The sequence below is a fragment of the Takifugu rubripes genome, chromosome 12 (genome assembly GCF_901000725.2).
Source record: "Takifugu rubripes chromosome 12, fTakRub1.2, whole genome shotgun sequence".
Classification (NCBI taxonomy): Eukaryota; Metazoa; Chordata; class Actinopteri; order Tetraodontiformes; family Tetraodontidae; genus Takifugu; species Takifugu rubripes.
The window spans coordinates 6,806,775-6,828,679 of NC_042296.1; the positions used below are offsets into that span (position 1 = coordinate 6,806,775).

The window sequence follows — 21,905 nt, forward strand, 5'->3', positions numbered from 1 at the left end:
CTATCGTCCTCATTTCATGAGCTCCTTTTTAATTTCCCTCTTTACTCCTCAGAATTTTCTTTGGTTCAATAATCTGTGATAGAGATTCTAAATCCCAAAGGGTCCATGAGGAAGTGACTCAAACCAAACACACATTGATGTTTCTATTGTCGAGGCTTAAATGCTAACCAGAGTCCCAACTGGTTCCACTGGGGTAAAGAGCTGAAAGGACTGGTTAGAGTGGACCAGAGAGGCTGTTTATAGTGGGGGAGACGGGATAAATGGACCAGTTTTGCTCAGTTAGGGGATAAACTGTTTTTACTGGGACCGGGAGGATAAATTTGCCCCTCGAACCCAAAGCGGCTCGGCGGCAGCGATGCAGTTCCTCTCCCGGCCACATGGAGGCGCCGCAGACCCGCCTTCCTTCCGTGAGTCGCGCAGTGTTAAAAGTGGCAGAGCCGTTGGTGAGGGGGTGGGCGCCGGTGCGGGGGTCTCTTCTGGAGCGCTTCAGCCGGAGCTCAGATGCTCCCTGTGCGGGCTGCGGAGAGCAGCAGGCGGCGGATGGAGCCCCGAACACAACTTCTGGCCGGTCCCGCAGCTGCTGCTGGAGTTTGTCGGAGGATTTTCTCGGCGTGACTGGACTTTACTTCCCCGCCACAGCCAACATGTTCCCGGCAGCGCTGGTGCTGGTTCTGGTTCTGGGCGTGCGCGTCTGGGCGGACAGCATGGAGGCACCGTCAGGTAAACGCACCGAACATGCGGAGTTCGGCGGGGTGACGCAAAGCGCGCACCTGCGAGCCTGCTCTCACGCACAGTCCCGGGTTAATGTGCGGGATTAAAGACGCTGAATGCGCGTTTCTGCTGTCAGAAACTTCGAATAAAAGTTGCGTTGGCGCAAGAGTCCGGATCGTGATGCGTTCACAGGCGTCAGCTTCCTCCTTTGTGTCCATAATCCCAGAATTCCAGTGAAAACGGACCCGTCTTCATCCCGCTTTGACTAATCTGAGAAGGTTTGCCTCGCAGATTAAAGTTAAACACGAGAAAGTGGATTAATTTCGGGCTGCGCGCGAGGAGCCCATCACCCCTCTCTCGGGTCTCAGGTGGTGATGCGTTCGAGGCACTTTCATTCCTGAGCAAACATGTTGCCTCATGATGCTGCTGGTGCTGGTGACTGGATCTAAAACGGGTCTCTGCTGCTGCTGCTGCACCACTGGTGCCACAACATCTGCGGCACACACAGAACAGAAGGTTCCACGGTTCTCCGGACCCCCGGACCTTCCTGGGTCGCACCGCTTCGGGTCCTCTGAAGCAAAAGTGGCCGTGTCAGAGGAATGCCCCGCAGCTGGTGCGAGAGCCGCGGCTGTTTGGTATAAATACCACGGTGTCGGTTACACGGTAACCAGCTAACCCTCCACCAGTTGCCCGACAGATGCGCGCTCCGCTCTGCTGGTTCCTCTGGGAAACATTCCCAGTCTGGACACGAGGTCGCAGGTCGGCTTTGCCAGAAATCTGGCCGTCGCTGAACCAGCGGGTCAGACGGATGCTAAGCCCTTAGCATCAGGACGAGCAACGACGTAGTCAGTGGGATGTAGCAGCATCTAGTGGTGGGAGTGTCGATTTAACTTTGCACGTGAGTGCGCCCCCTGCAGGCTGCAGTAGAAATGCTGTGAAGCAGTAGCTGTTAGCATTTTCCTTAACGTGTCGTTTGTGTCTTGTCTGTTTCCACCCAAAATGCTCACAAAATGTCGGGGCGGCCTTAAAGCTAATGTCGTCATCGGTCGCTACAGCGCTAGTCTCTGGGCTGGTAGCCCGATTCATCCATGCAACACCAGAATAAGCTGACCTTTTAGCTAGCAGCGGGCTAGCTCAGACTCCTGAACAGTGATTCAGATTAGCTTAGCCGTGTGCTATCAGAGCCTGACGTTGCTCAAAGGTGTCGTGACCACTGGCAGGATGAAGACGTCGGGTCCTGCCTCAGAAATGCTGCGGCTGCGTGTTTATTTACGAAGAAATGCAACAGCTGCAGGATTCCCGTTTGAACCACGCAGCTGTTTTCCACCCCGGGCAGCTACATAAAAGCTCTGGCAACTCCGAGATCGCGTCCTGCCCCCCCCGTTTGTGTGGTCGGACTTTGGCTCCGCCTCCTGACATCCACAGCGTGTGACTGTAGGGGTGAGGAGGAACCCGCCCTGCTATCTAAGCCCCCCTGACCCCCGTTAGCACGGCCCCGAAGACTCAGAGCAGAAAGGTAATTTAATCCGGGGATGAGCCCCCTGTGATCCCCCCCCCCCCCACCACCACCGAGCCCCGCTCCACACTCACAGAGGCCGGGGGGGGGAAAGGTCGCAAAGACCAGACTGAAACACAAGAAGGTGGTCTTTGAGGAGCGGCGGCGAGGACGTGGATCAGAGTCGGCGTTAATCCGACAGAAAATAGCCGGATCTCTGCAGGCTGTAAATGGAGAAAATGGAGCGTCTGCTCGCACAAAAGGAAAAAAAAATCTAAATATCTCTGCACAATGGCGACACGCGCGCATTGTTTAAGGAAAGGAGCGGCCTGTAATGACGCCTGTTACAGCGGCCGTTTATTAAGCAGGAGACGTCAGACGCCGTTCAATAATCGCGGCGTTTAACAGAGATTTCAGGGGCGGCGGCCTAAACAAGCCCACTTTCTCTGTTTAAGGCCAGATAAACGGGCGCCACTTAGCCCCTGATGGCTAAAGATGACCAGTTTGGGAGGAAGAAAGGCGGCGAGAAGGCCGGTGCAGTCGTTGGCGTCATCTGGGACTGAAGGACTCGGCGCCGTTGTTGACGCTCCTACTTGTTATGAAATCAGCTTTCCCACAATGCTCGGCTGTGACACGCGTCCTGACCGCGTCCCCTGGCCGTCTTCTGATGTGTAGGCAGGCAGACAGGTGGACGGCCGCTGACGTGCTAGCTCAGCGCTGCGGCTTGTTTTGTGCGTGAGGTTGCATCATCGTGGATCGTCGTGGCAACGCTGCTCTGGTTGGTTGCTACATTTAGCCACTCAGCTAACCTAGAAAGAGGCCATTAAATCATTAATATCAATTTCAAAAGGACAAGACTCCCTCAAGGTGCCACGTGACCGGGCCAGCGGGGCCTCTTCTCATTGGTCGCTAATCAAATCACCTTGATTTATCACCTCCTGGAATCTGTTTACGGCGTTAACTCTGCCGCCCACCAGGGGTCCTGACAGGCGGAGGCAGCCACTGTTTTTGCTTCTCCGGGCGTTTTGGAAGATGGAGCCGCTGATCCGGCGGTTTTTGGCGCCCTCTGCTGTCGGTGTCGTGGTTGTTTCAGAGAACGTTGACCTGGACTCGGGGGGGAATGAGGGGCGCGGCTAACTGCTAGCTCAGGGGTCCAGTGACTCGATGATGGCACAGGCGGCGACTCCCTTCTTTTAGCAATTTGATGGAAAATTGCTAAACCCCCCCCAACACAAACACAAACACACACACACACACACACACACACACACACACACACACACACACACACACACACCGCTTCTGTTCTTCCCCGCCAGGCGTCACATCTGAAATTGGAAGGGGGAGTCATGGTGCTGACAGCAATATCACGCACGTGAGGAACGTGGGCCTGAATCCCTCCACCATCCGCCGCTCTCTTCCTCTCACGCCGGCCACGGTCTCCTCGGGAACGCCGGCTGGTCAACAGCTGGCACCGTCGGGACAAACAGGAAGTTAGCTGCACCAGACTTTAGCTCTAACCTGTTTAATGTGCTGTGAGACGTGTGGCGAACCATCAGTGCACGTTGGAACCTGTGGCGCCATTAATGCGCACGTGGAAATGATGACCCCTGTTGGACTGGTTGGACTGGGACGAGTGGTGGCCTGAGGGGTCGGGGGGGGGTTGCTTTGACCCCACGTGAGGGTGTGACGTGGACCTCTGACCCCCCCCCACTTCAGCCGTCTGTGGCTGTGAAACCTGCAGCCGGACCCGTCTCCACTGACGGCTGCTCGATGTGACTGGCGGGAAGCTCCCGAGCAGGCGGGGTCGGAGGTCAGATGAGGGACGAACTTCAATGGCGACGGCGTTGTCAGCGAATGTCGCCTCGGATTGAGCCGACGTCTGAGGCTCAACGGCGGGGGTGGGGGGGGGCGGGGGGGGGGGGGCAGTTCCTCCTGCTGCAGCGGCTCCCCAGACCAGTTTTAAGGTCTCGGATGTTTAAAAGCCCTGAAAGGATAAAAACAAAGTTGGACCCAGACCTTTGGCTCGCCGCTCCCTCGGTAGCTGCAGGCGTTCAAAGTTATCAAAGCTTCGGGCCTGGGGGGGTCCCGGCGCCCCCCCCCCGCAGGCCGGAGGAGTCCAAAGACAAAACTTGGGAGAAGAAAAGTCCAATTATTAAATTAATAAGGTGACGTGTCCCTCGGAGTCCACAAGGGCGCGGCGGCGGCGCCCCTGTCAAGGTTAGCGGTGACCCCCCCTGTGCACGCCGGGGGGGGCGGTTTGAGCAGCAACACCTGTGCGTCTGCGTTGGCTGCAGGGCGCCGTTATCACCTGCGGCTTCGCCTCATCCTGAAAAGGTGTCTCTGAAAAGGCAGGGAGGTGTTTGGTGCGTTAATAAAGTAGCGAGCGCTAACGGCGCTCCGCCGGGTCGTCGCCGCGGCGATCTGTAAGAGCCGCCTGTTTGCAGCAGAAGGTGCGAGCGAAGCTGACGTCTCCTCCATAAATCAGCCTGACAGCAGAATTAATAAACGCGACTTCCTGTTGGGGTTTGAACCTCGCTCCCTCGCTCCACCACCTTCCCTCCTTCTGCCATCTGTCCTTTCCTTTGGCGCGCACGTCGACGCCCGTTCTGCTTCTTCTCTTCACGGCGCCGCCTTTGGCAGCGAGTCAGGCGGGCGCGATAGCGTGGCGGCGTGCTGCGGCGCCCGGGTCAAACGGCGCCGTGTTTTTACGCGCGTTGATTGTTCTGAGGGTGTCACATGACCCGTTCAATAGCCGCGACCCGTCAGGTGGGTCTCAGAGGAAAAGAGGCAGAAGTCGGATCAGGTGGACAGACGGTATCGATCCCGCAGGTGAGCGGCGCTGCGGCTCAAATCGCCTTTCATTTCCCTCCGCCTGACCTTGTAGGAGTGAAAGGCTCCGCCGGGGGTGTCTCATGATTGGCCCCCAAACACGCACCCTCCTACGCCCCTAATCTGGGCTTCAATAGAGCCGGAGCAGATGGCGCCGCGGCCGCTGTGGCGGCGCCGCGTCGATAATAGGACAGGAGAGGATGATGAGGCTGACCCAGACAGCAGCACCAGCACACACTGGGAACCAGGAGGACATATGTTGTTTGTGAGCCGGATGAGATCCCGCCGCCCCCGCCTTGACCTTGGAAAGGTGACGGGGACGTGGAGAAAGCGCCGACGCCCGTGGAGCTCATCGCCAGCCCCCTCAGATCTCCGCCCGAGAGGACGCCGGAGCATCAAATGACGCGATGTTTCGTTTTTCTTGATTCCCGATTGTGGGCAAAATTTGTCAGTTTGCTGCTTTGATGTTTGTGAAAAAGTCTTTGATATTTGTGCCGCTGTCAAAGGCCAAGCTAACCCGGCGAGCTAACCCGGCGAGCTGAGTCCACACACGTAACGTTACGTAAATGTGGCTGAAGGGACAAAAGTAGCAAAACCATTTTAGCCATTTTTAATAGCTGTTAGCGCTGCTGTTGTCAGTCCTCTCTGTGTAGCCGCCGCCCCCCAACCCAGAAAACCTTAATTATATGCACTCAAAAATAGGCTGCGTATTGTTTTCATACCCCCCCACCCCCACCCCCAACTACCCCCACCCCCATCCACCCACGCCGTCAGACTCGGATAACTCGCCAACTTTGTCGCACAGTTTTGTGCCGGGACGCAGGGCCCCGTCGTTAATTAAACCTGCCAATCACAGGGGGGTGATTTACGGCCGCGCTTGCTTTGTAGTAATGGAATCAGTCACACCTTTATTTTAGCGCCGCTAGCAGCAGAGCCGCCGCTAGAATGTGTGTACGTGTCAGTATCCACATGAGCGCGTTTAGAGAGGGTGGAGCAATTAATGGGGGGTGGTGGGGGTGGGGGGGTACAGATTAGGACCACTGCCAAACATGACAGCTCCATTTTCTTCTGTCTTTAAAGGCGGCGAGGACGTTGAGGGGCGCCAGATTTGACCTCAGGTGTTGTCTGTGTTTAATTAAAAGCTCCACTGCTGGGGGGGGGGTTACAGTACAAGCTGAGGTGAGTCTGTGGAGACCAAACAAGCAGAAGGTTACAGTCATGATGGGTTAGCGTAGCTGGTTGTCCGGGCGCTAGAGTTTAGCTAGGCTACGGCGGGAGGCTAACGTTCCCAGGTTTTTCAGGTTTCTGTAAATCCTCCTCTAAGTGGTCTCCTGCCTCATTAAGTTGATTTGTTTGGGCCTTAATGGAGGTCGCCAACGGCTGCTCACCGCCGCACAGTCGCTTTTAGGAAGCGTGCGCGGTGAAGGACACACGCGCTTGGCTGAGGGGAAAAGAACAAGTGCACGCGCGCGACGGCGGTGGCACGAACTCCCCCGCTGGTGGCCCTGAAAGGTTTTTTAAAACTTGACCACCTCCATTAGTCCTCTTCACTGCTGCCGCTAGCGCTATTAGCCACGGCGTGCAATAGCGGGCGCAGTGATGTCACGAGAGATCACGCGTGGTGCTGTTGCTCGTCAACGCCAACACTTCTTCTGTGTTTACTTTCCTTCGAGAACACAAAGTGCGCCGGTATTCCGCTCGCGCGCTCGGCTGTTTTAGCATCCGAGCCGCCGCGCATTAGCTTCTGATTGCTGGCAGTTTTTAGCATTGATTGCTGCGGCTCAGCGTTCCCTCACTCCGCTCTCACTGGATCTCACTGGGATTTGCTTGGTTTGGAACGCCGGAGGGCTCGGCCCTGGTTTGTCGGTCACGGCGCCGACTGTCTGCTGGTGGAGGCGCGGGACAAGAGGCTGCGTTGCCATCAGCTCTGACCTAGCCTGGGGCCTGAATAAGAGCGTGCGCTAATTGCCCGATTCTGTCACCGAAATCACCCGTTTGTGGAGTCGGCGAGTTTATCCTGTTGGGTTTCAACAGAAAGAAGCGTGCGGTGGTTTTAGTGCGGGCGCGAAGTTGTAATGATGACATTGGGGGTGGGGGGGGGGTGGGGGGGCACTGACAGTCGGTCTTAATGATCCTGACATTTCAAATATGCTTGGGAGGAAATGTTCGACCTCTCCTTTCGTGTTACGGCGAACAGAACCACTGGCATGTGAAATCTTCATGGTGGCGGGGGGGGAATGGGGGGTTGGGGGGGGTAGGGGGTTTGGGGGGGGGGGGGGGGGGGTAGCGCGGAGTTTTTTTTTTTTTCTTCTGCTTGATTAGGCGGCTGAAATCATCCTTTGTGAAGGAAAGAGAAGCTAACCCTGCCAGAGGAAGGCCTTTTGGGTCCGCTGCTGCTGGACCGATGCGTGGGGGGTGTGGGGGGGCTCTTGGACTTGCTTTTAGGGACACTGGTCCATTCACAGGCAGGACCGGAGGCTCTCAGATTTATTCCAGCACAGTGGGTAAACGCAGCGGAGCCGTCGGGCTGAGCCGGAGGATTTAAAGCCCCTGTCACCGCGGTGGAGAAGCACGCTAGCGCAGAGTAAACGAGAGCAGGGGAGCAAAGCTGAATACTCATTATCAGAGTCCACACTGGGGGGGGGAGTGTGTGTGTGTGTGTGTGGGGGGGGGGGGGGGGGTAGACGCAGCCATCACTGCAGAAACGGTACCGGAGTTAGCCACAGGAACAAAGACGGCAGCGAGACATCCAAAGTAGGCTTGGGCAACTATGGGTGGCGCCGGCTCCGCGCTGATGAAAGAGCCGCTCAGTGGTGGGAGATGAGTGCCCCCCCCGCAGATAGATGAGTGCCCCCCCCCCGCAGATAGAGGGCTGGTTGTCCGAGCACACGCACAGCGGGGGCTCTGTGTGCAGCTGCCTGGGCCCTGTGGCGGAGCTCCGCGTGTGGGACCACCGCCACCACAGCAGCCAGAGAGAGACGCGGCGAGGATCGTCGCTAACGCGGATTTCTTTTCCAGGCCCTCTTCTGTCTCGGCCTTCTTTCAAGACACCCGAGGGAGCCGCTTTGTTCCTGCAGCAGCTGCAGCAGAGGTGGTTCTGGGTTCACTTCCTGTTCCAACGACACAAACGGTTCTGCCTCTGACCTGATACGGTCAGGGTCAGGGTCAGGGTCAGGGTCAGGGTCAGGGCTGGAGCCGCTCCCGTCCCGCGTCACGGTCGGCGATGATGGAGGGACAAACTCAAGGACGGCGTCCTGAAGTGGCGTTCTCTCCTGGACTGTTGTGACCTTGGCGGTAAAGTCCAGTGTCCACAGAATCACATGAGCTAGCATAGCTCAGCCTATCAGGGAGCAGCACCGAAGCCCCCCCGGTTCTGCACGTCTGTCGGATCAGGTGTGTCGGAACGCTCCAGAAACAAGGCCGCCTCTAAAAGATGGATTAGCTGCGTGCGGACCGCCCCCCCGGCCCCCCCGGCCCCCCCCGGCGTGACACGGCGGCCGTCAGGGATGGTCGTGATTACTTCAGCCAATAGCACAAGCAGAGCTGATTGCAGATACCGCTGCATGAATGCGCGTGATTACCCACAAAAGGACGCGTTTCACGCACGCCGGCGCTATCTGCGCTGATTGCTACGTCGCTAGCATCTTCCCGATACCGATGATAATTACGGTCCTTCACTTTTATTGAGCGGCGAGTGGAAAATGAGAAAATTGTTGTTATTTTATCCTCAACAGCAGCTTTTTTTCCCTATCCGGTCGTGCAGGAAAATAAAAACCCGCTCCGACGCGCGGCGACGCTTCGTTAGCGAACTGGTGCTCAGCGGCGCCCCCGCCGGCCGGCTGCCTCAGCCTTCTCAGAGAGCAAATTACCGGATTTGTGGGTGACTCATACACAATCTAATTAGAAGCGTCCTGGAGGCGTCGGGACGCCTAAATGGGCTCAGAGGTCCCCAGACGGCAGCGGAACCGCGTTTGAGGCGTCGCCGGTGTGGGTTTATTCCAGGCAACGCTCCACAGGCAGGTTGGTGACGGGCCCCCCCCCCACCACCATCCCTGCTCTTCTTATTCCCTCTGATGTTCTAGTAAATTCCAGCGAGTATCTTCGGAGGAGCGCGGCGCTCCGCAGGGAGCCGCGTGTATTTGTAGAAGCAATCGGTCGAATTGAAGAATGTGTCTCCGGAGCGTCTTAACTCTCATTCCTGCTCTCGCTGCCGGAATGAAGGAAGACGTGGAGCCGACTGCCCGCTATCCTCGGGGCTTAGCCTCTCCTGTCTTTGGAGATGAGACTAGACGAGTGTGTGTGTGTGTGTGTGTGTGTGTGTGTGTGTGTGTCTGTGGAGGAGTATAAACATTTGTATCCATCTACCACAACAAAGTGAACTGAATGATGATATTTAGTCTCATCAGCTTAGAAAATAGATCAGAATATGACACTTTAGCTCCGGTCCAGCGGGGCCCCCCGGGTCCTGCCGGGTTTTCTGTCCTACCTGCCGGTAGGTGACCATGTCGGTGGGCAGCTAATGTGGATGAAATGGTTCTTCATCGTTTAGTAACAATAAATTAGAATTTACGTCACATCGAATGGGCTCCAGATCGTCTGAGAGCCGACGCGCAGGAACATGCGCGTAATTAGCTTCAAACTTGGAAACAAAACACACAAAAAGATTTTGTTATTGTTTTGAGGGTAAAGATCCATCAAAAATAGCTTTTATAGGCTCTTCCTGCTGAGGCTACATTCGTCAATTTAGCCGTTTCTGCTGGTAATAATGAAAAAAACAAGCTAGCTGACGAAAGCAGATTTTATCGAGTGCTAACGTAATAAGCCCCGAACGATTAAATCACAGGAAGAAACAATTTAGCTAACTGTGTTAGCAAGTCACACCAAAGGAATGTGTAATAAAGCTACAAGCTAGCGGAACAGTCGTCAATGATTCATCACAGAAATGTTTGATGTTGAGTTTAGAAGCTTTAGAAGATCCACCTGCAAAAAATAAGTTTCAAGAAAAAAGGCAGCGTACCGAAGTATCGGAGGAGGCCTGATTACGATGCAAATTGCTTTCTGCATAATAACAAACCGAGTGTCAGATCCCCCCCGACTGGATGCACTTTTGTCTTGTTAAAGGCTTCGTTTTCAGGCCGGCAGCTTATGAAAACATAGTTCAGGGTTTTATCGTGTTGCCAGTGAATTCTGGCACGCCGCACGATGCGCGCTCTCCGGTCCGATAGCACTTAATGCTAATTTTCTTTCTATTGTTTGTGAAATGGTGGTGAGAGGCTGAAAGTCCAGAAACAAAAACATGCCACTAAAAATCAGTGAAATCCTCCTAAAAAAACCTCCAGATGACGTTTTTCCCACGGAGTTCAGCCACTGACGGGGAAGTCTTAGCAGCTAAAGGATGCTAACGGAGCCCAGCTCGCCCATGAATGGCGGCGACAGGTCAGCGTATTTGATCACCATATCAGCCAAACACCTCCTTTAACCTGACTCCAGTAACCGGGTTATCATCCCGCTACGAGCTAGGCTAGGCACACTTTTAGCAAGGATAGCGATCAGTCGCTGCGCCTTAGCTGCTTTAAGAACCGCCACAGCAAATTTCTGCCTGAATAAATTCCCTTTGAAACAAAGGGAAAGGCGACAGCTTAGCCTCTACCGATGCTAAAAGCACCTTTAGCTGCTAAAAGCACCTTTAGCTGCTAATTGCTTAGCCGGCATAATTTCGATGACCACCCCCCCCCCCCCCCCACCACCACCACCAACACAAACCCTATTTAACTGTCTTGGAAAGCTCTGAGGATCCGAGCAGCAGGAAGTCTCAGAAGCTCACGCCGCGCTAGCTAAAAAAACAGGAACAGCTGAAGGCGCCTCTCTTCCTCCCGCACGTTCACACTCGACAGGTTTTGTCTTTATTCCTGCTCTTTCTAAGTCGTCTCCCACGGCCCCGCCCACCGGCCCCGCCCACCGGCCCCGCCCACCGGCCCCGCGCCTCTCGGATGTCCCGGCCCGTCACTCAGACCGTCTCCGTCAGCGGCTCTGATGCTGAGCCGGAGCGATGGAGCGGCAGCAGGGAAACACGCCAAACAAACAGTCAGGAATGTTGCGCCGTGCTTCCGCTCGCAGCCCCTCGGAACGCCGTCAGCACTCCGACGGCGTTCCGAGCGCAGGGGCGGGTGCCCCCGCACAAAGACTGCACACGCAGCCGCATTGTAATTGGATCATTTCCCACTGATTGAATCCTGCGAGCTTTTGTTTTCATGAATGCCAAAACTGTATTCAGCCGGTTTCGGGTGTGCGGCTGTGCTATGCTAACCCCCCCGCGAGCCTCGGCCGTGTTATTTACACAGCTTTTGGTGGAGGATTATGGCCGCGGCCCCGAGTTTTTCCCCTCGCATGGACGGCATTAATGTGTCTGGCGAGCTAAAAAGGCCCGGGCGATGCACAGAAATGCACAGGCTCTTACCTCAATCAGGGCCCGGATGATCCCGGATTACCGGAGATAGCATCCGTTCATTCCCCACGGGCTGAGGTTTGCGTTTCTCCAAGATGTCGCCTGACGCTACATGCTAATCGCCGCCGAAGCATCTGGCTGATTGTGCCAAAGCATGCGGACATAAAGAATTCGGCTGTAGGTGGCGTCTGGACCTCCTCGCATTCGGGATCTTTCTGCTTCTCTCAGGCAAAAATCCCGAACGTGTGGAGCCCGTCGGGAGCGTCGGGGCTCAGAACGATTCCATCAGCGAGCGCCGCTGTTATATTGACCGTGTGAAATCGTCCTCTCTTTGCTGGAATCGCCATTGTCTCCCCGTTATGTGGAACACCGACCAAGGAGATTAAGAGGCTCTAATTCCTCTCAGAGATCCACTTCAGTGCTCCAGGAGCGTCTGTCCGGGGGGGGGGGCTAACGGGACGGGAGCGTCGGGATGCTGGGCTCCGCATTAATCTGGACCGCAGGTGCATTATTTAACAGGCTGTGTCTAGTTTTAGGTGACCTTTGACCTCGGCTCTCCAGCGAACCCGCCTCAAAACGCGGCAGACGCACGGCGGATGGATCCGAACCGGCGTTCCCAGGTTGCGTCCGTCTCCGTGTCGTAAATCACGTGGAGGAACCCTGCCGATCTTTCCTGGCGGGCGCCCGCGGCCAGATGGAGCGCGTTAGCAGGTCGTTAATTTACCCCTCGGTTGTGACGGACCCCCGCTGGAGATGGGCGGCGCCGGATGCCGTCTCCGTTAATTACTCCTCCGCTCACGAAGTGGCGCCCGATGCGTTTGAGTGGGATTCATCGCGCCTCGCTGTCGGGCTAGCCTCGCGCGGGAAGCTTCCCCGTTAGCCCGCGTTAAATAGCACGGTTTAATAAAACCGGCTCGCCATCGCCCGCCCGCTCCAAGGACGGGAGGCAGCACCTGTTGCTAACATGCTATTTATTCCGCTGCTTCCTAGCTTGTCCGGCGCCTCCACCGCTCGCATCATTACCAGGAAAAATATCCGGTTCGTCCTTCGGCGGAGGTCCCGTGGGCCTCGGTTGCCGTGAGACTGAAAAGAAATCCAGTCATTAGCGGAGCGCGGACGCAGTTTTCGAGGCCCCCTGCTGAGCGTTAGCACGTGAGTGGGCGGCTCTGTTGAACCCCTCCATCAGAAGGGGGGGCAAAAGGGGGGATAATCCGTCGACCTCGATCCTTGATCGTGTTTATTTTTCCTGCCGCCACTTTTTACTGAGCAAATGTGCCAAAGTTCTCCAGATTCCGGGTCGCCTGGTCGTCCCCGACAGACGGCGTCAGTCTGCATCAAAGTTAATTAAACACTAAATCGCCGAGGGCCGTAAACTTTAACGGCTATTTGTCCACCTGCTGCTCATTTTATGTCTCCTGCGCAGCGAGACGAGGGTTTTTATGTCGACCATCGATTTGAAAATGAGCTTTTTTTGAAAGAAAATTCGTTCTGGTCTCACGTTAGCGTGAGCGCTAGCGTGAGCTAGCGTGCCGCGAGATCGTACCCCTGAGAGATGAGATGTGTCCTCTCTGCCCGCTGGGCTCTGATAGATGTTTAAACGGCTCATTTAATTCCTGTTTTTCCAGAAGAATTGGTCGATGCGTTGCTCCGCCTCTGGGCTCCTATTGGATATCCATAAATCCAGTTGGCGTTCCCATTAGAGCCCGTCAGGAGCTGGACAGGTACAGGTCGGCCGTCCAGCGCGTGACAGAGATTAATAGAGGCGGGGGGGGGGGCCCCCGCGGGGCCCCGGGAGGCGTCTCCGCCCGCCCTAAAATAACCCCGCCGTTCCCAGGCACCTTGCCGGCGGAATCAGGTAAATATTTGATGAACCGCGGGGATTTAAGAAAAGCCGCTAACGATTTTCTGAAGTGAGGATCCAGCGGCTGGAGATGGACGAGCGAGGGCTCGCTCTCTCTCCCGTCCATACGAGGACGCGTCTGCTCGTCCCGCAGGAGGAGACAGACGGCCGAGCTTCCGCCAGAGGAAGCGGAACCGCGGCACAGATGGCGGCGCTTCTCGCCGTTGTTTGCTGATCGTGTCTCAGGCGATCTGGGACTCGCCAAACACGGCAGTTTCGCTGCTTCCTGGAACCATTGCGGCCTTTGGCTGATGATTCCGAACCACTTTAATCCCCTAACAAGCATGTTGGGAGAAACATCTCGTAAACGGAACCTCTCGCTCCTGAGCCGGGAATGCTGGGAAAACAGAGCTGTGACCCGTGAATCACCTGTTCTGGTGTGACGTGAGGTCGGTATTGATCCTTCCGGGGTCACCGCCGACCGCTCTGACCTCTCCGGAGTCTTGATTTTCATCTGTGCTCCGGAATGGATGGAGCCGGTCTGGACCAGTAGGTTGTTGGTTCCGAGGTTTGTTTTGGGATCCTATGATTCCACCGGGATTGTGTGAAGGGAAGGTTTTGATTTCCTGTGGCTCAGCGCAGTCACGGAGCGGAGTTCCCTTATCCCACCTCCTGAATCGGGCTTTAGCGCAAAAACGAGAGCGGGATCGTAATAATAACGAGCATTATTCCCTAATCTGTCTGTGATTCCTCACATCCCGGGAGGATCAGAGCACAGAGACACAACAACCCGAACCCACTTCCTCACCCACGGAAGCAGGTTTTTCCCAGCACGAAGGGAAGCAGATGGTGCCGGAGATGGGATGTATGAATCCAGCCGGCCGACGAGCCTCCAGGTGCGTTTGATTTGCTGCCGGGCGCACGCAGGTGCTAGCTAAACACCGCGCCCCCGCCGCTCCGCGTGAGAGCGTTTCTGTGCGACTCCGACCGCCTCCCCTTGAATAGATGCATGTTTTTTTCAAATTGCACTCCATAAACGTCAGAGCGGAGTACATCAAAAGGCTCATTGCCCCCCCCTTCCTCTTCTCCCCCCGGCCCATTTCACCTACCTGCTGGAATTGCGTAGCCTCTAAATCTCGGCTCCCGCTGCTCCATTCAGGCTAAATTACCTTTTGTACACAGCGACGCATCGTTGCAGGAGAAACTTCCGAGGTTTCATCACCCCCCTGTCTCTCCCCCACCAATTTTTTCCAGCTCTCATTTCCGTTCTGATGAACCTGGGCGGGGGGGGGGGGGGGGGGGGGTGGAATAATTCCAGTACAGCTGGTGGGGGGTGAGGCCAGGAAGCGCTGGTTTTGGGGGGGGGCAGATCTTTGGGGACCGTCCCTGTCCTTCATCCCTCTGCTCGTGTGAGGACGCAGACTTGTTACCCCGGAGACACTTCAGCTGTCAGCAGCATCGATGCAAATGACCAGCTGGAACGCTGGCGTCCTCACAAACCCCCCCCCCCCCCACCGACCCCTCAGGAAAACTCTGAAGAATTCAGGCACCAAAGGGTTTCAATCCCAAAATTCTGGAATGGTAAACGTGATTCCCAGATGATGAGATGGGATGTGAAGCTCAATCTGAGTGCTTTGAAGGTTGGAGAACTAGCCTACAGCGGGCTAGCCTCCGTTAGCTAGCCTCCGTTAGCTAGCCTCCGTTAGCTAGCCTCCGTTAGCTAGCCTGCCTGACTGTGGAAACACATTTTCCAAGTTAAACTAGAATTTAAAAACAAAACAGCTTTCCAGTTTGGCTCCAAACCAAGAACAGCACAAAATCCTCGATGCTTCTGGTGACGGAAGCAGAAAAGTCCTGACTTGAAAAGGAATTGAATCATTAATTATCGAGACACTTGTTATTATTCTCTATGCCAGGTAATTAATGAACTAATTTTCATGCAGATTTAATTATGTTGGGCCCACATTTTCTACCCCTGGTTGTTATTTTCTGTTTATACTCAATTAATCAGCCCGCGGCTAGCTAACTCTCTATTGACATTTTAATGTATGTAACCAAATAATAATTAAAAAGCGACAAAAAGCCTTTTTTCCAGCTTCACACGTGGCGTCAACGTGTTTAATTTCCTCAACACGCAAACCGACCAGCTTCTACGCAGATGATGTGATGCTAACGCTATTTGGTGATGATTCCGTTAGCAGACGGATGTGCGCGAGCCATAATTCCTGGTTCTCGAGGTGTCAGCTGCGACTCAAACCGGGGAATCGGATGTTCCGGCTCTGTGGGGGGTTTGGCTTTATCCATTTAGCTCTGGTCTGGGTTCCAGCCGGGAATAGAGCTGTACTTCCAGGAGGAGCATTAGCATTGTGAGCTAATGCTAGACAGGCATAACAAGCATTTGGAAAGACCCGGTTAGCTGGTAGCATTTAGAACTCATTTGCAGCTCATGCTAGCGCCGGCCACTGGTAAACGTGTGGAACCTTTTAAAGAGGATTAAAAACAGGGTAAAATTTCAAGTGCTACGTGTAGCTTAAAGGTCAGTCCACGTTAAAAGAGGAACGTTCTTTCTTTCCACGTATTTGTGTCAGAGCGATCACGTACGGAGGCACTTTAACGGGGCCTGTTGCATTAACGCCGCATTAACTGCAGCGAGGTGCCTAATTGACCGTCTCTGCTCCAGCGAAAGCTAATGGCGCCGCCGCCGTAATGTAATGAGGTTTTAGCAGCTACAACATGCTCGGGAGCCACTTTAGTCCCGCGGCGTTTGTCGTAACGTTGGCCTTTGTTCAGCCCGCGTCCAGACTGTCCGCGCGCTCGCTTGAGCCCGATGCTAACGGCCGCTGCGTACGGCCACCTGCTCAACGGCCACTCCGGTAAATCAGCGGGAGCAGCCGGCGAGAGGGACGAATAAACTGTGGTGAAGACGGTTTTAATGTCGGCTAAAATAAGAACGCGCCTCGCGGTGCGCCGAGCTAGCGCGCTAGTTCGGATCATGTTTTATTTGAAAGACGGCGGCTCACAAATCAGTAAAGACCCACTTCGGTAGCTGCTTTTTGTTTCATCTTGTTTTGCCAACAGGTTTTTTTTTAAATATGAATGAGCACGTGTAGCAAACACGGAGGCTGGAGTCTGACTCCGAGAAAGCCTGTTTTCTCGCGCCTCCCGTTCCCCCGGAACGCCGCGGCGTGCCAGGCTGGAAGCGACGTTAATAATTGAGGCTGTGAAAGTTTGATGGCGCAACAAAGGAAAACCGAAGCGTTTCTGTTGTGCTTGGCGTTAAAAATGAATGACGCCACTCTGGGCGGCGAGACGATGGCGTCGCTCGTCAGACAGGTGACATTCAGGCTGCTCTCTTCAGGGGTCGTGACCTTTGAACCCCCCCCCCCCACACACACACACATCAAATAGCAACGTCAAAGAATAAAGCCGTTTTCACTGAGTTGATGCTCGGAGCTAATTTAGCGTAGCTACTCTCTCCCATTGCTGCTGGTGTCGCTGGTGAAATGCATTGTGGGATACCGGGCTGACACTGTTTGTGTGGTTTATTCTGCATCGTTTAACATTGAATAAAAGCCTGGGAAGAAGAACCCAGAACATTTGTTTAAAAAAACGGATCATCCCGCTGGGATCGGTTTGGCGGAATCAAAGCCCGGGCCTGGAGCAAAGCGTGCGTCCACATGCACGACGCGGCGCTCGCGGAGTCGCCCGATGGAGCTAATCTTTGTCTCGGCGGCGGTCAGATCGCCTCCACACGGAGGCCTCGTTAGCCCCCGGGAGGCTCTGCGCTAATGCTGTCTTTGATTCCTCTTTAAAACCGCTAGCGGCGCCTCTGAAGACGGCCTCCGAATACAAAAGGATCGTCTGTGTCTTCACGGACGCAATCGCAGCACAATCGAGGACGCTTTGATCAGCGGGTTAGCTTTGATCAGCGGGTTAGCGCTCACGCCGGGAGGCTAAAGCGAGCGCCGAGGGAGTCATTCGGACAGACGTGAGGTTCAGCTCGGTGCCCCCGTGTGGTGATCAAGGGTCTGTGCAGCTGGCGTGATGGCGGCGGTGACCCCAGTCCGGCCTCTTCCTGGCGTTCCGTGCTCGGAACCACCGCTTGAGGGGAATTCTGCAGCATCCTCGGCATCAAACGTTCACATTTTAACCTCCACATTCAAATTAATTCCCACCGAGTCGACAAAATGCTGATCCGTCCGACTCGTTTGGCCTTTTATTCGGTTTTTTTTGACATTTTTAATTCTTGTAACTTGATTTTTTTTAATTAGCGCCATTTTTTTAATTAGCGAGTTTTATTTAAAGCAATTAAAAGGTGGTGATTGACAGTCGTGTCGGTCGGTGATGATGTCACACGTTCATCAGCAGGAAGGTACATTTTAGCTCCGCGGCGGCGTGTTATCGGGTTTACTGATTACGGCGTAATTACGATACTCTTCAACTCTCTCTCTGCCTGTCGGCCATCGCTAATGACGTCTGGGCAGCGCTAACTGCCCTCGCGGCGTCGAGCGGTTAGCAGCGCTCAGAATTCCTCAGGATCCGGCCGTAACCTTCTTTTATCACCAAACATTTGCGATATTAATCCCGTTTCTGCAGCTCAAACGTTCCGTCTGCTCAGAGCGCCGGTTTCTCCTTCTTGTAATGAAAATGGCCGCCGTCGGGCTAATCTGCGCCTCTGGGACGGGGCCGCGGTATCCATAACGCTAAAAGCTTCTTTTTTCACTTCATACATGCGATTAAGGCTAAAAGGCTAAAAGGCTCATCGGCTGCACCTGAACACAACTTTTACGCCTCATTGGCGCCCGGGGCCGCCCTGGCTTCTGTCGGGGGGGTCGTTTTTAGTTAGCGGTCGACCTGGAAGGACCCGAGCATCCGAAGACATATGGAGGAGCCGCTGCCACACGCCGCCGTCGACACTGATGGCGGATGTCAGGGCGCTGGAACGAGGCCCGCCGCCCGACCTTGAGCCACCTGTTCTCCTACGTGCGTGTCGACGCGTTATCGGAACGTCGTTTAACGTGTTGTTGGCCACAGCTGTTGGTCGCGTTTCACGACGGAAACAATATGAACATCTGGCTCCGTTTTTATGAACATTTTGGCTCCGGAACGGAAGATGAAGCTCGTTGTTTAGCGTCTTTGTCCCGCGGTCACTGAAATATCAGCAGATGTTTGAAAACGAGGGCTCTTCCGTGATTCACCTGATTGATGAGGCCCTCGGTGGCCCCCCCCCGTTCTGTAATCTTATTACCGGGTCATAAACTGCTCTCCATCGTACTTGTTGCTCCCGTGTGGACGGGCACCGACGCCAAGAGATCGCCATAAAAACGCCGCGGAGCTAACGGCTCCGGTTAACCTCTGCAGGGCCCCACTCGCTCTCTAACTCGGCCCAGATGTTCCTATGAAGCGTCGACACAGTCTCAGTATTAGCTAATATAGCTATTAGCTAACCAATAGGCAAACGATTCACATCTCCTCCCCCTCGAACGCCTCGCTGCCGTCCGACCTCGGCTAATATGATTTTACACAGATGATGCTAATTTACGTCAAATTGCTGCAGATTTTCCCCGAGAGGTTAGCTGATGTAACGCTGGACGCTAGGCTATCATTAGCAGGGGATTGAACGTCACGGCGTGCTGCGTTCAGGAAAATCCTGTTCCTTTTGTTCCATCGCTCTTCCCTTCAGTGTCGAGGCAACTTCTCTTCAGCGAAAATAAGCCTTTCGGAAAAAGCTGTTTTCTTTCCGCGTCATCTAATCCAGAAGGATTTGGATTGTTGCGGGTTCTGCTGACCTGAGGTGATCGTGACCCCAGAAAGACCTCAAAAGCAGAGTCCGCCATCTTCTTGCTTCTGCGGTAGGATAATATTTATCACGCTAACATTTGCAGAGGACGAGTTTCCTGTCAGGAATTGTCTCCCGGCTCATTCTGGTTCCTCTCAGGTCTTTTTTTTAGCTCTGGCTGGTTGGTTGTTTTGGAAATGGAGGCTAATGCTACGCATGCGTGGACGGGATAAATGCTCCTGGAAGTAGCCTGCGCCGCGTTAGCGTTTAGAAACCCCCCAAAAAACTGAGAAAGAGGATAAATGTGGGGAAAGTCAAAGGTCGGGACCTGGGAACGGCGACGGATGAGGACTAATTGGGCCGACGTTGACGCTCTGTGTTTCCCGGCAAAGTCGGGCTGTTTGGGTGAAGCTAATTTTCCCCCCAATTAGAAACAAATGTCAGAGGGAGACTCGGCGGTGGCGGAACAAAGGCGGAGTTTAGCGTGGAACAAGCAAAAAGAACCGGGAACTAACTTCCCATGAAATCCCGTCAGCAGGGGCGGAGGATTGACCAGAACGGGTCGTTACCAGGCCGCCCCCTTGATAACGAGGCCCCTCCTAACGGGGCCGTTGTGGAGACCAACTCTTCCTCCGCTACTCCTCCATTCCAGTCCTCATTCCCTTCAGTGAAATTGGAGTTGCTCTAAATAAAAGCCGCCGTTCCTTCCCCGCCTGCTGCAATTAGGTCGGCGACAGAAAGTTTGAAGGGCAATTATGTGGCATCTTGGACGTTTGTGCGGCGTGTTTTTAATCAGAATAATGGACCGCTCTCCCGGCTAAGCCTCTTATTACAAGTGCTCATTTAAATGTATATGTGTTAAAGTAGTCCTGCCTATAATGGATGCAAAGCCTCTCCCGACACAATGGCGCTCCTCGCCGTCGCCACTTCCAGCCTCGCGGCGGAGCGGCCACGAGGCTGCTCGCCCGCCCGCTCACCTGCCCTCCCGCCCTCCCGGCGTTGGTACGAGCGATGGAGAGAGAGAGGAGAGTTACCGACGCCACCGGAAGGATGAAGCGTTTGTCTGGATCAAAGACATCCCCCCCCCCCCGTGGAGCGGGAGGGGGTGTGGGCTGTAATTAAGCCGAGGCGAAGGCGAAGGCGCCGCTCTCTCCGAGGAGCGCCGCTCTCTTTCAAAGACGGGCCTCTCGTGGCGGCGGGTTCCGTTACGTGAGGTTAGCGTGTTGTTCTGGAACGTCACGCTAACAGCTGCGCCGCGCTGAGGAGGAGCAGAGGGATCGGCCGATCGGATCGGATCGACTGACAGAACCCTATTTGGATGATTAAAAAGGTTGCAGGTTCAAATCCCGGCCCCAGTGGGGTCTCAGTTGTGCGACACGGTGCTTCAGTGCGATATCGGGGTCGTCGAAAATCTCTCATTCTTAAAATTCTGATGCTTTTCATCATGATTGATGATGTTTTGGAATCATGACCGTTGCCACGGTGACCATCTGTAACTATAGACTCAAATCCTAAATAGGAAGAGCACAGCTTCTCCGTGGCCCGGGGACCGTTGTCATTTGAACCGTCACTTCTATTTTCGGTCGTCCTTCCCCTCCAGTATTTTGCATCCAGAATGCAAAAAATAATTAATATTAAAAGCGTATAAAAGCAGCGGAGCGGCGCGGCCCTGCGTGTGACCACCTGCGGGGGCCGCGGGCCCCCGGATGCATAATGGATTCCACAGAAACGTGGAGGATGAAGTCCCTCCTGAATAAGCATCACTACCACCACACTGCAGCGGAGACGCTCCCTCGCTCCCAAGTGTTTGTGGGCATTTTTACCGTATGGAAATGGACGCTTAAAGCAGCCGGTGGCCATGGCAACGGGCACCTTGTTGGCATTAATACACTCTTGGCGTATACAAGCAGCCCCCTGCTGAGCCGGGCGGGGATTTTAGGTTCAAATATTCCAGATTTCCAGAAGATCCGCGATGGATATGCCAGGACGGGCAGGAAGGAAGAAGCTTCGGAATAGTGGATCTGGGTCGGGATGAGCGTTCCCGTCATCCAGGGGGTGCAAGAGCCTGACGGGGGCCGCTAATCCACTAACGTCCCACGCTATGTCTCCGGGGTGACAGTCTTGGAGGCGATCTGTCCCGTCCCACCTTCCCTGGCGCTGGGGAACATTCCTCACTTTGGGTCGAAGTTCTTCATCGGCAGCACGAACCGGACCTGGGGGAGATGGAGGGGTAATCGATGGAGGGGGTGAAATGAATGGACACGCTGGGACTCTGCGGACAAAAGGGTGGGGCTTATCTCTGGCTCCGCCCGTATCTGTCCATCTGGGCTTTATCAGGCCGTGCGGGGGGCAGCTAATCTATGCTGGGGGGTCGGTTCAGCTGATGCTCTCAGATAGAAAACGCTCGCCTGTCGTCTTTTCTCTCAGAAAGTTATTGAGATTCAGGCTCAGCAGCCAATCAGGGACCTCCGTTCACCTCCGCCAGTAGCTCGCTCGGGCTCCGGTGCGTCTTATTTCAGCCCCCGCAGGTAAACCAGACGCAGGGCGGGGGGGTCGCAATCGATCTACTGTTGAAGAGCCAGAAAGATGCAAAGGAGCGATATTGATCTGTGAAAGCGTAGCAGCCTGGGCCGGCGTGGCCCTGGAACCTCTGTGGAACCATAGAGAACCAATTTTAGAGACCCCCCCCCCCCCCCCGCCCCCCAGCCCCAATCTAGCTGGTGAAGCTGGAGAAATGCACCGTGGGAAATAAGATTCCAGATGGATCCGTGGATGGAAGGATCGATGGGGGGGTGTAGACACA

General features: G+C 54.8%; 1 protein-coding gene across 6 annotated transcripts in view; it reads left to right on the forward strand.

The window, feature by feature from the left end:
* Positions 1–447: 447 nt before the first annotated feature.
* LOC101079975 (receptor-type tyrosine-protein phosphatase U-like) overlaps positions 448–21,905 on the forward strand; it is a 73,562-nt gene continuing 52,104 nt past the window's right edge. For 3 of the 6 annotated variants that reach the window (XM_029845357.1, XM_029845358.1, XM_029845359.1), the window contains exon 1: positions 448–720. In XM_029845357.1, coding sequence (XP_029701217.1) covers positions 645–720 — 76 coding nt within the window. In that variant the 5' untranslated portion in view covers positions 448–644. The remainder of the gene's footprint in view (positions 721–21,905) is intronic. The other 3 variants (XM_029845360.1, XM_029845361.1, XM_029845362.1) reach the window with 1 other exon arrangement.